General features: G+C 43.7%; 2 protein-coding genes across 2 annotated transcripts; both read right to left on the reverse strand.

Moving 5' to 3' along the window:
• Positions 1-1,184: 1,184 nt before the first annotated feature.
• LOC110532021 (lens fiber major intrinsic protein-like) lies at positions 1,185-4,530 on the reverse strand. The gene is made up of 4 exons (XM_021615605.2): positions 3,943-4,530; positions 3,166-3,330; positions 2,887-2,967; positions 1,185-2,680 (listed from the first exon to the last, which is right to left on the reverse strand). Exons 1-4 carry the CDS (start codon positions 4,300-4,302, stop codon positions 2,495-2,497), a joined length of 792 nt encoding a protein of 263 aa, XP_021471280.1. The 5' UTR covers positions 4,303-4,530; the 3' UTR covers positions 1,185-2,494.
• Positions 4,531-10,021: 5,491 nt separating this feature from the next.
• Positions 10,022-13,512, reverse strand: LOC110532022 (aquaporin-4). Its single transcript, XM_036989282.1, has 5 exons — positions 11,534-13,512; positions 11,233-11,394; positions 10,956-11,120; positions 10,685-10,765; positions 10,022-10,469 (listed from the first exon to the last, which is right to left on the reverse strand). The coding sequence occupies exons 1-5, from the start codon at positions 11,696-11,698 to the stop codon at positions 10,254-10,256; spliced, it is 789 nt and encodes a 262-aa protein (XP_036845177.1). The 5' UTR covers positions 11,699-13,512; the 3' UTR covers positions 10,022-10,253.
• Positions 13,513-13,598: the final 86 nt, after the last annotated feature.

A 13,598-nucleotide genomic window follows, 5' to 3' on the forward strand; every position in this document is an offset into this window, starting at 1 on the left:
CTTTCAGATCCAGAGAAACACTCGAGGGACACAGAGAAGCTGTAGCCGGCAGGCGCTAAAAACAATCGCTCACTCCTCTCTGTCCCCATGGGGGAAACTATGTTGCTATTGTTGTATTCTCATAATGGTCTGGACATGTTTATAGTTAGCTCCTTCCCACAGGGCACACACTGGTTGAATCAACGTTGTTTCCCACGTCCTTTCAAGGAAATGACATTGAACCGACGTTGAATCGACGTCTGTGACCAGTGAGGTCATAGAACACAGGGAGAGACGGGGGGAAAACAGAATTAAGGAAAGAAAAATAAGAGAAAACAATTAACACAGCTTTGATATAACTTGACTAAACGAGCGCAGTTGCGCTAAGTGATAATCTTCCATTTATCATAATAATACGTGATGGGTAGGTCTATTAGGGTGTATAGGCAGCATATCTTTATGAGTGTTATTTTCAATGATTTGAGTGCTTCTAAACGTAAGCTGGTTACAATAGCACATGGTTACAATATACCCGGTTACAGAATAAAAGAAAACAGAGGTGTGAACTATTCATTCATCTAATTTATTTGCATAGATTTAATCACCAAATAAATTGACCAGGTGGTGAACGTAAATCATTAGTACATAGAATTGCAGGAAATTCGTTTTAAAACAGCCGTCAAAATCAAGCTTTTGGTGCGATGCATGCATGCGTCTCAATAAGCTAGAACCTAAATGCATGATTAACTTCAACTCCGCCCAATTTACAGGTCCAATTTCCCACCCTGATATGGCCTATCAAGCTAGAACGGACCCTGCGTCTCACCCAATAGCCAATATAGGCTAAATATCCCAAGCAGGGCTACAGCAACTTCCAGATCGGCTCAGGCTCTTGGGCTTTGCGGTGGCCACTCTGGTATGGGTGTCCTTGGCAGAATGGTGTCGCTTTAACCAAGTGGTCACATATAGTTCTTGGTTCAACTACGCAACAGTAGGTCGGTGGAGTTCTAATGAACATCAAGGCAAACAAGGTTAAACACTTTTTTGTTGTTGTTTTCAACATTCTCAATTTGGGGGGGAAGGGGAGCCAGAAACATGTGGGGAGCATCATCTTGTGGTCATTCCCACTTACTGCAAGCCAACGCAACACAGGGCATTAAATGCCGTACTGGTATAATGGAGTTAACAAAACACGATGACACACATTTTGTATCAAGTTTTTTTGGTTTATTTTCATTTAAATATGGTTTAAACTGCCTTATGCTGACATTAAAGATCAAATCATAAAAGGAGACTTCATGAAAAGCTTACGCAGCCATTCTGTAGTGAGAGGAATCAGTCCGGTTTGGGATACAACATTTCCTTTAAAATTCTTTTTTTTTCTTTTTCTGAACAAAAAAGCAGATGATTTGTGTAAAAATGAATATCATAGCAAATACCACAGTGAGGGGAGGATAAGTTATATGTCTTAAAAATTGATAACGTAATGAAAGATAATCATGATACGAACAGGAGAGTGGTCATGAAAAGAAAACAAAATGAAAAGTACTGTTTCTGCGAACTCGATTAAACACGAATTCACATACGGACGCACACTCACTGGCAAACACACTCACGCACAAACAGGCACACACGCACTCACTCTCACTCACACACACACATACTGTAGAAGCACCCACACTCACGCACGCACACACGCACGCACGCACGCACACACACACACACGCACGCACACAGAGATAAATTGAAGTGATTTGAAAAATGAAACCCTGGTAAAAATCTAATGGTATCATACATCCACGTCTTGTGTCTGAAGTGCAGAAAACAACTGGAAAAAAATTGAGAGCGATAAATCAGATGCATAATGAAAAAGCATGCCCATCTTCACTGATCTAACACAACCCTATCCGACTAAAAACCTGTTGCCCCTCTATCCTCACCCCAACCCCTCTATCCTATACCCTTACCTGCCCAAAGCCCACCCATGCCCTTACCTCTTACCCCACCCATACCTACATCCCCACTGGGCAAACACTGGTTGAATCAACGTTGTTTCCACGTCATTTCAATGAAACGACGTGGAACCAATGTGGGAATTGACGTCTGTGCCCAGTGGGTGCCCACCTACACCTCACCCACATGCTTCTGTTGTGACAGGTCTGGTCCTTGTGTCTATGTGGATCGGGCCCTCCCTGTTCGCCTCTATCAAACACAATGTCCAATTCAGTATACAGAGTGAGGTTGGAGGGAGAGAAGTCTCGTTGCATGTTGAGGTTGAAGGTTGTGAACCTGTCTGTGTATGGGTGTGTATGAGTGTGTGTACAGTTTGTGTATAAATACACGTCTGAATCTGCATGTTTAGTCAGTGTGTCTCAATGTGAGTGTGTGTGTCTGTGTGTTAGTTAGTGAGTCTGTGTGAGTGAGTGTGTGTGTGTGTGTTGACGGGTTGGGGGTAGCACGGGGGTTGGTCGACACAGGGCCTGTCCCTCATCCCCGTCCCCAGATAGGGACAGGCTTATAGGGCTTGTGTCTTGAGCTCGATGGGCTCCCCGCGGGCGTCCTGCTGGGTCTCCGTCTCGGGGGGTCGGCTGCCCTTCAGTGTGGCCAGGCGCTCAGAAAGACCGCGCATGCGGGGAAACAGCATGAAATCGTACAGAAGAGCTCCCATAGCACCTCCTATCATGGGACCCACCCAGTACACCTGACACAACACAACACAACACACAAGGTTAGCATGAAGATATGGCACGAGCGACTTGTATTGTTGTCGCTGATATAGTTTTGGTATTAACTATACTCTTAAACACCATAAGACCATAGAATCCACCATTGACATGGTGGATGATTTGATCTATTATACAAATATTTCAGATGCTGCATTATGGTGTATGACTGTGCGTTTCTCACCCAGTGGTTGACAAAGTTCCTGAAGAGTACAGCAGGGGCGAAAGATCTAGCAGGGTTCATTCCAGCACCAGTGTAGTACATCTACAGCAGAGAAGGACAACCGGGCGCTCAGAATGAAATACGCATTTCTGTTGTACACAATGCCATTTTTTGTGTGTGTATTCCACTATGAGTCCCTTTTGGTGTGTGTTCCCCTATCCGTGTGTGTGTGTGTGTGTGTTTATGAGTGTGTGTGTGTGTTTATGAGTGTGTGTGTGTGTCTGTGTGTGTGTTGCTCACCCCCATGAGGTGTCCGACTGTGACAGCGAAGCCGATGGACAGGGCAGCAGAGCCCATGCGTCCGTTCCTCCTCTCATCCGTCACGGCAAAGATGCAAATCACCAGCTGCATGGTCAGAAACACCTCCACTGTGGTGCCCATGCCCAGACTGATGCCAGGCTGCAGCTGTAGACGGCCAGAGAAGAAAAATATGCATCAGACTTGAGGTCCTTTGTGGACAAGTCATTTTGTAAAATAAGTCTGTCCTCTTTCTAATAAAGTGTATATTGTTTGCGCAATTAGATGTGGTCTTCAAGTTAGGTTTGTAAAATGACTCAAAGATGCAACACAAATCAACCCAAACTGGTTAAAACAAAAACTATTTTATCAATGCTTTCAGTGGCCTCACCGCTATAGCCTCAGTTTTACATAACACTGATGTCTTGGATTGTGCTCATTGTACAGTAGCAACCGTAGTTACCAGAAGGTTCCGTGATGATTCCCTAATCCCTGTTCATCTCTATCCTTTCTAAATCCCCAATTACATTCAAGAAGCCTACCGAAACGAAACCAAACAATTATCAAACCCTATCAACATTGTTGACTGTTGTTGAGATATATATATATATATATATATATATATATATATAAAATTATTATTTTTTGCTTATTTGAGCTGACAAGGGTCCACAATGGCACCATATTCCCTATATAGTGCAGGTATTTTGCAGTGCACCATGAAGGGAATAAAGGGAATAGGCCCAGTGCTTTTTGAGATGTGGGTGAGTGGTGTCTTACCATGTTGAGAGCCATGTTGCCCCTCATGTTTTTTGGGGTGACCCCATAGAGCACGGCGGCCCCGGCCACGGCCCCCAGAAATTGGGCAGCCCAGTAGAAAAAAGCGCGGAACAGGGACATCTGGGAGCCTACCAGATAGGCGAAGGTGACGGCCGGGTTAATGTGGCCGCCACTGATGTGGCCGATGGACTGGATGATGGTGGCAGCCGCCAAGCCGAAGCACAGAGCTACGTGCAGGATGTGGTGAGGCCCAGTGGTCCAGCGCAGCGCAGCGCCTATGCCGAAAAACACAAAGAACATGGTACCGAAGAACTCAGCGAAGACCGCCCGCCAAAACGCCATGGACCGGAACTCCCACATGCTGGCCGTTCACTGGACGCTCCTCCGAAGGAAAATGTTCTTGGGGAAAAAAGTTGTTGGGGTGAATCTGGAAAAAGCTTGTACCTTTTAAAGGTCTAAGTGATCTTTTTGCACTGTTTCAGATGCAAAAAAAAAAAAAAAAGTGATTTCCCTTTGGCAGTCAGCTAGCTGGGCTGACCTAAACGTCGTCTCACTGAGCCAATCAGTTGGAAGACAAACAGTTTAAAAAGTCGATCTACGAGCGATCTGGAGTTGGCGCGCAGGCAGTCAAACATCAACTCAGCTTTGCTTGCCTCCACTAGCCAGCCGCCTGTCGTAGAGACATAGGGGTGTGTGTGTGTGGGGGGGGAGTATGTGTCTCAGAATAGTTGTCAAGAGGTGTGCATTGATGCTAGAGGAGTGGTTCTAGAATAGAGACAGGGATAGACGGAGTGTCCTGTGGACGTTTTAGCCTCTCTGACGGAGGGGAGAGGGCCCGCCGGGGGCTTTATAACACCCCCCCAGGGGCCCCGAGTGACGCCATAATCCCCCCCTCTGGGCCAGGGGCAGGGGGGGCGGATATACAGGACGGCCCGAAATCAAACAAACTTAACCCCACTGTCGCCCCCCACAATAGACAGAGTGGGAAGAGAGGGGGAGTATCAGGGGAGAGGGTGATTGTGAGGAGAGAAGGGAGGGGGGTGAGAGAGTAAGAGAGGAAGAAAAAATAGTGAGAGTGAGAGCGACATGAGGGAGGAGGGAATCAAGAGAGAGCAAGTGACTGGGTGAGTATAAGAACTAGTTATGGACATCAACCCCACAGAAGTGATGAGGGGAGTTTGTCTAGTTGACATAGTGGTACAGTACATCATCTGTTGACATGTTATAACCATGATAACCATGGGGACTAGTGCTGATGGCGGAGAACGGACACACACACACACACACACAGATAATACAGTGATCCGGGGGGGGGTGGGGGGGGGGCAGACAGTAGAGCCTAATGCCAACAGTGTGCGGAATTAACATGTAGACTGAAATGCCTGACCTTGTGAAACCGTTGTCTTAGCATCGAGCATGTACGCCGCATGTGAACAGCAGAGCTGCTTGGATGTTAGAAATGTGTTCATCGCCATCATTCACAACTGAAAAGATGTCAGGAAACGCGTGTTGTGCACAGAAGGGGAGGGGAAACAAATGAATAGTCGACATGATCAGCTGTAAATTAGTATCATGTCGGTATTTCAGTCTGGTCTATAACATCTACTGTGTAGAGGTGAATGCACTCACACAAAGCAGTGCATTTAATCACGGACCTCAAATCCAAACAGCGTTGTTGACAGAGGTAATAACCGTACGTCAGTAGTTATAAGAAATACTTAGGGGCTATGAGCTTAACATTGGGGTTGGGAGCAATAATAGGGTACTTCTTAGAGGCAATGAACTTGACATTGACACCCAGAGCACAGGACAGAGGCATGCATATGAACATATAAACGTTGACTACTGCTGCAAAGTGGTTGGAAACAAATACATTTAAAAAGCGAACAAAATGAGTCGAAACTATAAATATCAGCCCTTCCAAAACAGTCAGGTAAATTTTAGACAGATGTAGCTGTTTTCTCTCTCTCTCTCTCACTCGCTCTTCCTCTCTCTAGGAGGTGCTGGGATGTTCAGTGGAGAATTGATTAGGCAGAGGTTTGCATTGTGTATGAGGGTGTGTGCCAGGCAGGAGAGGGGGAGAGGCAGGGTGGCCCGCTAGCAGCCAAAGCCCTGAAAAATCCCTGAATGGGGCTGGGGAAAGGGGGAGGGACAGGGCAGGACAGGAGCGGGGGACAGGGGAAAACAGGGGTTATTGGGCTCCAACACTGGAGCATCGAGCTGACCAGTCCAGAGCAATCACTGGGCAGAGTGGGCTTTAAATGGAGAACGCTGAGCTCAGCATTTCAACTCTCTAAAAACACACACAATGCAAAATGCTGGCGGCACAAGGCAGTCATTTCCTATTGTTTGTTATGGCGAGTGAGAGTGTATGTGTATGTGTGTAGGTTAGAAAGCAGATCCGTGTGTGTTAGAAACTGAAGGTGCATTCGTATGAAGTGTGCATGTTAGACGATGTCTGCGCACACACATTTGGAGTGAGAGTGTCTGTGTGCTTGCGCAACTCTTGTGTTGTGTGCAAAGAAATATCATTATGGTTTCAATAACGATTGCCCAGCTTTTAATTCTTAAACATCCATAGCTTTATACAGTTAACAAAAACAATTTAAAAAGTTGAACATTTGCAACGAGACATCCATAGCAATTCAGGTAACAAAAAAACTAAACATATTCAAAAAGGTACATCATCTCCCCAAAATGTTTTCCGCCTACAATTGCTAATTACAAACCCCCAGAATCTTGAAGAAGGGGGTAGGGAGCGCGTCTGTGAAAAGCTGATCCCACAACCTGTTTAGACCTGGGCCATTAGAGGGCTCTTGTCTGGGGACTGATCTGACAGTGAATAGCAGAATAACAAGAGCTTTGAGATGAGAGAGCCTTAGGAAGAGAGGACAGAGATGGTGGCCTATGTAAGCGTGTCAGTGATCAGAGTACAGAACACTAGCCTCTTTAGCATTTCAAAGGAGTCACAGACGACAGGGTGAGTAATGCTAAAATAAAAGGATTCTGTGTTACAAAACGGACATTTCTTTGAGTGGTTGTTGGGTTATACATCACATTTCTCCGTAAATTAGAATAACATCACTGATAACACTGAATATTGATCAAATTGTGTAATATATATATATATACAGTGCCTTGCGAAAGTATTCGGCCCCCTTGAACTTTGCGACCTTTTGCCACATTTCAGGCTTCAAACATAAAGATATAAAACTGTATTTTTTTGTGAAGAATCAACAACAAGTGGGACACAATCATGAAGTGGAACGGCATTTATTGGATATTTCAAACTTTTTTAACAAATCAAAAACTTAAAAATTGGGCGTGCAAAATTATTCAGCCCCCTTAAGTTAGTATTTTGTAGCGCCACCTTTTGCTGCGATTACAGCTGTAAGTCGCTTGGGGTATGTCTCTATCAGTTTTGCACATCGAGAGACTGAAATTTTTTCCCATTCCTCCTTGCAAAACAGCTCGAGCTCAGTGAGGTTGGATGGAGAGCATTTGTGAACAGCAGTTTTCAGTTCTTTCCACAGATTCTCGATTGGATTCAGGTCTGGACTTTGACTGGGGGGCCGAATACTTTCGCAAGGCACTGTATATATAATGTATGTACAATTTTACATGTTGTGGCTAAGTGTGAAGGCTACACATTCATATGTAATTAGAAACTATAACTGTGTTGTCTTCATCATTATATGTATATTTATATTATATGTATTTAAGCAATAAGGCCAGGGGGGTGTGTGGTATATGGCCATTATACCACGGCTAAAGGCTGTTGTTACGCACGACGCAACGTGGAGTGCCTGGACACAGCAGCCCTTAGCCGTGGTATATTGGCCATATACCACAAACCCCCGAGGTGCCTAATTGCTATTATAAACTGGTTACCAGCGTAAAAATAAATGTTTTGTCATACCCGTGGTATACAGTCTGATATACCACAACTGTCAGCCAATCAGCATTCAGGGCTCGAACCACCCAGTTCATAATATCGCATTTATCTTATGCTAATGTACACAGTATTAAATGAAACACTGGTCCACTGTCTATACAGGTCCACACTTTTCAGTGTTAAATTAATACACTGCTTAGTGTAAGTGTTATTTGCATATTTCCCAGAGTGCCTTGTCTTTCTGGTGAATTGTAGAATAATGATGAGTGATAAAGTTACATGGGGGATATGATCTTTAACCCTAAGGAATGCTAACATCCCCTGTTATCGGTAAAGGTGAGAGGTTAGCGTGTCTTGGGGGTATGATCTTTGACCCTATGTAACTTTATCACTCATCATTATTCACAATTCATTCAGGATTATCCGTGATCATGGTAGCATCCACATTAATGTAGAAGTGAATGGAAACATATTCTCTTCTCATTTACAATAAAAGTGACTCCAAAACGACACAAAACATTATTTACCATGAATTTCTATAGGACACAAATAATCTTAAACACAACCAAAACAAAATGCATCCAGCAAGTTTGTAAAGTCACCACACTTGATGTAATCATTGCGTGGTAGGAATATGGGACAAAATAAAAAACTTTTGAGTACTTAATTTCTAAGAGTCTTTAGAGGAGTCAATAACTTTTACCCCTACCTTTTTAAAGGGAAAACCATATTACTTGCTAAACTAAATCTCTTTCTCAGTGCAATTGTGTTATTTTATACTATCATTTTCCCTTTTTTTAATGTGTACTTCAGAAAGTTTTCATACCCCTGGACTTATTCCACATTTTGTTGTGTGACAGTCTGAATTCAAAATGGATGAAAAAAAAAATAAAAATCTAACCGATCTGCACACAACGCTCCATAACGACAGAGTAAAACACATGTTTTTATACATTTTTTGCAAATGTATTGAAAGTGAAATACAGAAATATCTAATTTACATAACTATCCACACCCCTGAGTCAATACTTTGTAGAAGCACCTTTGGCGGTGATTACAGCTTGGGTATGTTGGTATCAGCTTTGCACATCTCAATTTGTGGATTTTCACCCATTATTTTTTTTCAAGCTTTGTTCAATTGGAAGGGGAGTGGCGGTGAACAGATTTCCACAGATTTTCAATAAGATTCAAGTCTAGGCTTTGGCCGGGCCACTCAAGGACTTTCAACATTCTTGTTCTGAAGCCATTCCAGCGTTGCCCCAGTCTTAGGTCGTTTGCACTCTGAAGCAGGTTCTCATTAAGGATTTGCCTGTATTTGGCTTCATTCATTGTTCCCTCTATCCTTACCAGTCTCCCCAGTCCATGCCGCTGAAAGGCATCCCCATAGCATGATGCTGCCACCACCATGCTTCACGGTAGGGATGATGTTAGATGGGTTTGGTTCTCTCCGGACACAGCGCTTTGCATTCAGGCCAAAGAGTAACATTGTCTCTTCAGACGACAGATTCTTTTGCCTTTTCGCAAACTTTTTTGTGTGCTGTAATTTACCTTTTTGTCAGGAGCAGCTTCTGTCTGGCCACTCTCCCGTAAAGCCCAACTTGATGAAGTGCTGTAGAGACTTAGCGATCTGGCAGGTTCTCCCATCTCAGCCAAGGAACTCTGTAGTTCTGTCAGAGTGGTCATTGGGTTCTTGGTCACCTCCCTGACCAAGGTCCTTCTTGCCCGGTTGCTCAGATTGGTCAGACGGCCAGCTCTAGGCAGAGTCTAGGTAGTTCCATATTTTTTCAATTTCCCAACGATGGAGACCACTGTGCTCTTGGAAACTTTCAACACTATAGAAATGGTTTTATACCCTTCCACAAATATACGCCTCGTCACAATTCTATCTCGGTGATCTACTGGCAGTTCTTTGGACTTCGTGGTATAGTTTCTGCTCTGAAATGCACTGCCATCTGTGGGACCTTATATAGACAGGTGTGTTTCTTTCTAAACCATGTCCAAACAATTGAATTGACCACAGTTGGACTCCAGTCAAGTTGTAGCGACATCTCAAGGATGATCAAAAGGAAATTGAATGCACCTGAGCTCAATTTGGAGTGTCATAGCAACGAGGTGTGAATACTTATGTAAATGAGACATTTATGTTTTTCGTTTTCAATAAATTAGCAAAAAAAAATCTCACTTTGTCATTATGGTGTATTGTATGTAGATAGGTAAGAAAAACATCTATTGAATCCATTTTTAATTCAGTCTGTAAAATGTGGAATAAGTCAAGGGGTATGAAAACCTTCTGAAGTCAATTTAGCTCCTTATTTGAATAATTTATTTTATACAGTCATTATTGCTCATCTTTATCAAGGGTGTCAATCATTTCAGACCCCACTATATATTGTTGTGTAGCATGATGTGTCCCTTTCTAGTTTTGCTCCTGTTTGTTGACCTGCTTAGCCCTCATGGCGGTCTGGGTGACGGTGGACAGGGAGGACCGGGATACGCTGGTTGCCTCCACCATCTCTATGTCCTTACAGGTCAGACACGCAACCAGCTTCTGCCTCGATGCACTGGGGGCAAAGAAGAACTCATGGGACACCCCGGCCAGCACTGCACCCAGCACCGGTCCAATCCAGTACACCTGGGGGGGGGGTGTGGAATGGTTAGGACTGATGGAGACATAGAAGAAAGAGGGAAAGAGAGGGAAAGAGCTGAAGGGAGGGAGTGAGAGAGGGGGAGAGCAAGAGAGAGAGAGAGAGTGTAAGAGAGAAAGAGAGAGCAAGAGAGAGAGAGAGAATTTGTTCGGTATGCAGTTCAAGGTGATATTGTGACTGTAATAGATGTGGAGGGTTTTACCCAGTGGTTTTCCCAGAAGCCAGTGATGATGGCTGGACCCAGGGAACGTGCCGGGTTCATACTGCCTCCAGAGAACCGACCCTAAGAGGACCACAACACACACACATATCCAATGATGAAAACATAGTACAGTAAAGTAAGTAAAGTAAACTGAACTAAACTACACTAAACAACACTAATGAGCTAAACAATTCAACTAAACTACCCTCAACTACACTAAACTATTAAACTAAATTAGAGATAAGAGGAATCAGACGTGAACAGTTCTGACCCCGATGAGCACGCCTGCGCTGAGAGAGAAGCCGATGGCCAGGTTCCCTGGTTCTGTGTACTCCCTCCGACGGTGGTCCTCCACGGAGAACACAGTGAAGACCAGCTGGAACGTTGACAGAAGCTCCATCCCTAGAGCCTGGGCCGCGTTCACCTCGAGAGGAACCTAGAATTGGAGGGGGGCAGAGATCCAAATGAAACAAAAAATCTATAAGAGTAATAGTACAGGTCTATGATTAGATTTAGACCCCCCCCTCGCTCCTTTCACACAGACTGACCTTGCTGACGAAGCAGTCTGCGGTGGTTTTGAGGGGCAGGGCGAAGTAGAGAGCCCCGGCCCCCAGGGAGGCCCCCAGACACTGGGCTCCCACGTATACCAGGGCCCTCACCAGGTCCAGCCTCCGCGTGGCCAACAGAGACAGGGTTACTGCTGGGTTCACCTGCACCATGATAGAGAGGCATAGAGTTCAAATTGACAATCAATCATAGTGATCAATTTACAGTCATTCTGTGGAGAAAGGTTAGAGACATACACATGCATACTGACACACAACCATAAGTCCAGAAAGGCAGGTTCACCTGTGCTCCACTGATCTCTCCAAAACAGTGTCCCAGGGCAACAGCCACCATGCCTGCAGCCAGGGCTGGGTAGAGGGGCCCCGTGGAGGCCTCTCCAGGGCCCGGCACAGAGGCCCCCAGAACAGCACTCACAAACACCAGGGAACCCAGCAGCTCGGCCAGCATGGCACGCCAGAACTCACGACTACGCAACTCCTCAGGGAGAGGGAACAGAGGCACATGTTTTAAAAACAATTTTAAAGCTGCGGAGAATGGATATGCAAGATGCTCTTTGAATAAGGAAGTAGTCTATGGCACAGTACAGCTATTCAAAGCTATTCATTTTTGTACTCTCTAGTGGACATCAGTTCTTTGTGCATATCTCTGAGGCCATACACATCTCTGAGGCCATACAATCATATCACATATGTGGGGGTGTGATCTTGACAACTTTATCTTCCTGGGGCCGGACTCACAAAACTTTTTTAAGAAGACTTTTCTTCTTAAATGCCATTTTATCCTTAACTATAGACTTAAGAAGAAAGTTAAGCAAAGTTGCTATTCCTTAAAAAGGTTGTTGGAAATGTTCTTAGGCAGAAAGTCAAGAAGAAATTAGATTCTTCAAAATAAAGGACATGTTGATATTGGACATGTTCTTAATTCCAAGACAGCTAAACCCGTGTCTTAAATTCAGGGCAGTGAGAGACAAAGCTCATGAAAGCAATTGAACATTTTCAATTCACTCACAAACGTCATCTGAAAGTTTCAGTATTGATTATTTTAAACCCAAGAACAGGTTTTAGAAACGTAATCTCAGCAAGAAATAATTCTAATTGCTAGCTAGATAGCTAGCTAAATTGGTTGCCTAGCAAGAAACATCTTAAAGAAGATTCGTAAGAAGATATTTGAGAAGTTCATAAGAAAATCATTATGAAGTTCTTTATCTTACATCTTTTTTTGCGTAAGAAGTTTTGTGAATCTGAGCTCTAGTTCTTTAAAAAATGTCTTCTGTCAAAATGGACACATTCTATGGAAATTTGAAAAGAAGTGTATGTAATTATTAATGTTAATTTTTGTGAGTTTGATATTCAAATTGTTTCTAGTAAGTAAATATATCAGGAATAGTTAAGTGAGTTGTCAGGACTGTGTAATAATCTGTTCACATTAAATAAGAGATGGATGCTGCAACTAGGTTTTTTTAAGCACTATACCCCCACAAAAAAATAAAAATCCCAAACCTTTTTTTTCCAGGTCTCAGGAGGATATAGCATTAACCTACCATTGTAAATACCATATCAAACCCAGTGTCTTGAATATAAAAATATGAGTTTTATTAGCATGCTAACCAACCCACGCCACTCTGATACTTCCATTCCGGCTTATCCTGAACACTTATCATTAGATTATGGTAAATGTGGGCACAATCCAAATCAAATGGCCTAGCAAGTTATGAAGTTACGGAACTAACCTGTGGATTGATCATGATCAATGTCTGAAGAGGCCTTACTGCCACGTTGATCAAAGGCTCATGTTATTAAAATAACTTGACTAATAACGTCCAATTACTTCTTGCCAACCGGTGGTAAAACCAAGCATTTTTGTGTTGTTTTAATACACACACACAGCCACACTCACAAGGCTGTCATTGTAAATCATAATTTGTTGTCTTGGACCAACATTAGTTAATTACAGGTGAAGTAAGATAAAGGAAAAGTAAGCATCTACATTGGGCTCATGGAAACTTTATTTATGAATGTTCGATAAAGCCTTTCTAAGTTGTGTAGGAACAAAAAAAAAAATGTTTTTTTAAACTCACCTCACGCAGTGTCATGTTTCTAGAGCTGTTTCTACAGCTTGAGTGCGTAATTATCTGTCTTGTTTTTCTCTCTGTCCGTTTCTGTGCTTCTGTCCTGTCGATCTGCAGGATCCTTTTCTCTGTCTGTCTCGCCTTCTGTTCGTGTGTTACGTCTGTCTGACTGGCCTTTCCCTGGAGGAGCGTCTGAGTGGCCCAACCACAACACAAGAGGACTCCCCCCCCCCCCCCCCCCCCACCTCACCCCCCTCTCTCACCCCTCCTTTTTACTGA

Source organism: Oncorhynchus mykiss, chromosome 9, assembly GCF_013265735.2.
Source record: "Oncorhynchus mykiss isolate Arlee chromosome 9, USDA_OmykA_1.1, whole genome shotgun sequence".
NCBI classification, from domain to species: Eukaryota; Metazoa; Chordata; class Actinopteri; order Salmoniformes; family Salmonidae; genus Oncorhynchus; species Oncorhynchus mykiss.

Bases quoted from the DNA above. Each gene is read 5' to 3' on its own strand.
- LOC110532022 (XM_036989282.1), bottom strand. From the start codon at position 11,698: ATGCTGGCCGAGCTGCTGGGTTCCCTGGTGTTTGTGAGTGCTGTTCTG. The intron at 11,121-11,232 runs GTCAGTCTGTGT...CTCCAATTCTAG, and splicing joins CAGACTGCTTCGTCAGCAAG to GTTCCTCTCGAGGTGAACGC. The intron at 10,470-10,684 runs GTAAAACCCTCC...CCCCCCCCCCAG, and splicing joins GCTTCTGGGAAAACCACTGG to GTGTACTGGATTGGACCGGT.
- LOC110532021 (XM_021615605.2), bottom strand. From the start codon at position 4,302: ATGTGGGAGTTCCGGTCCATGGCGTTTTGGCGGGCGGTCTTCGCTGAG. The intron at 3,331-3,942 runs GTAAGACACCAC...GGCCGTCTACAG, and splicing joins GCAACATGGCTCTCAACATG to CTGCAGCCTGGCATCAGTCT. The intron at 2,681-2,886 runs GTGAGAAACGCA...GTGTTGTGTCAG, and splicing joins GGAACTTTGTCAACCACTGG to GTGTACTGGGTGGGTCCCAT.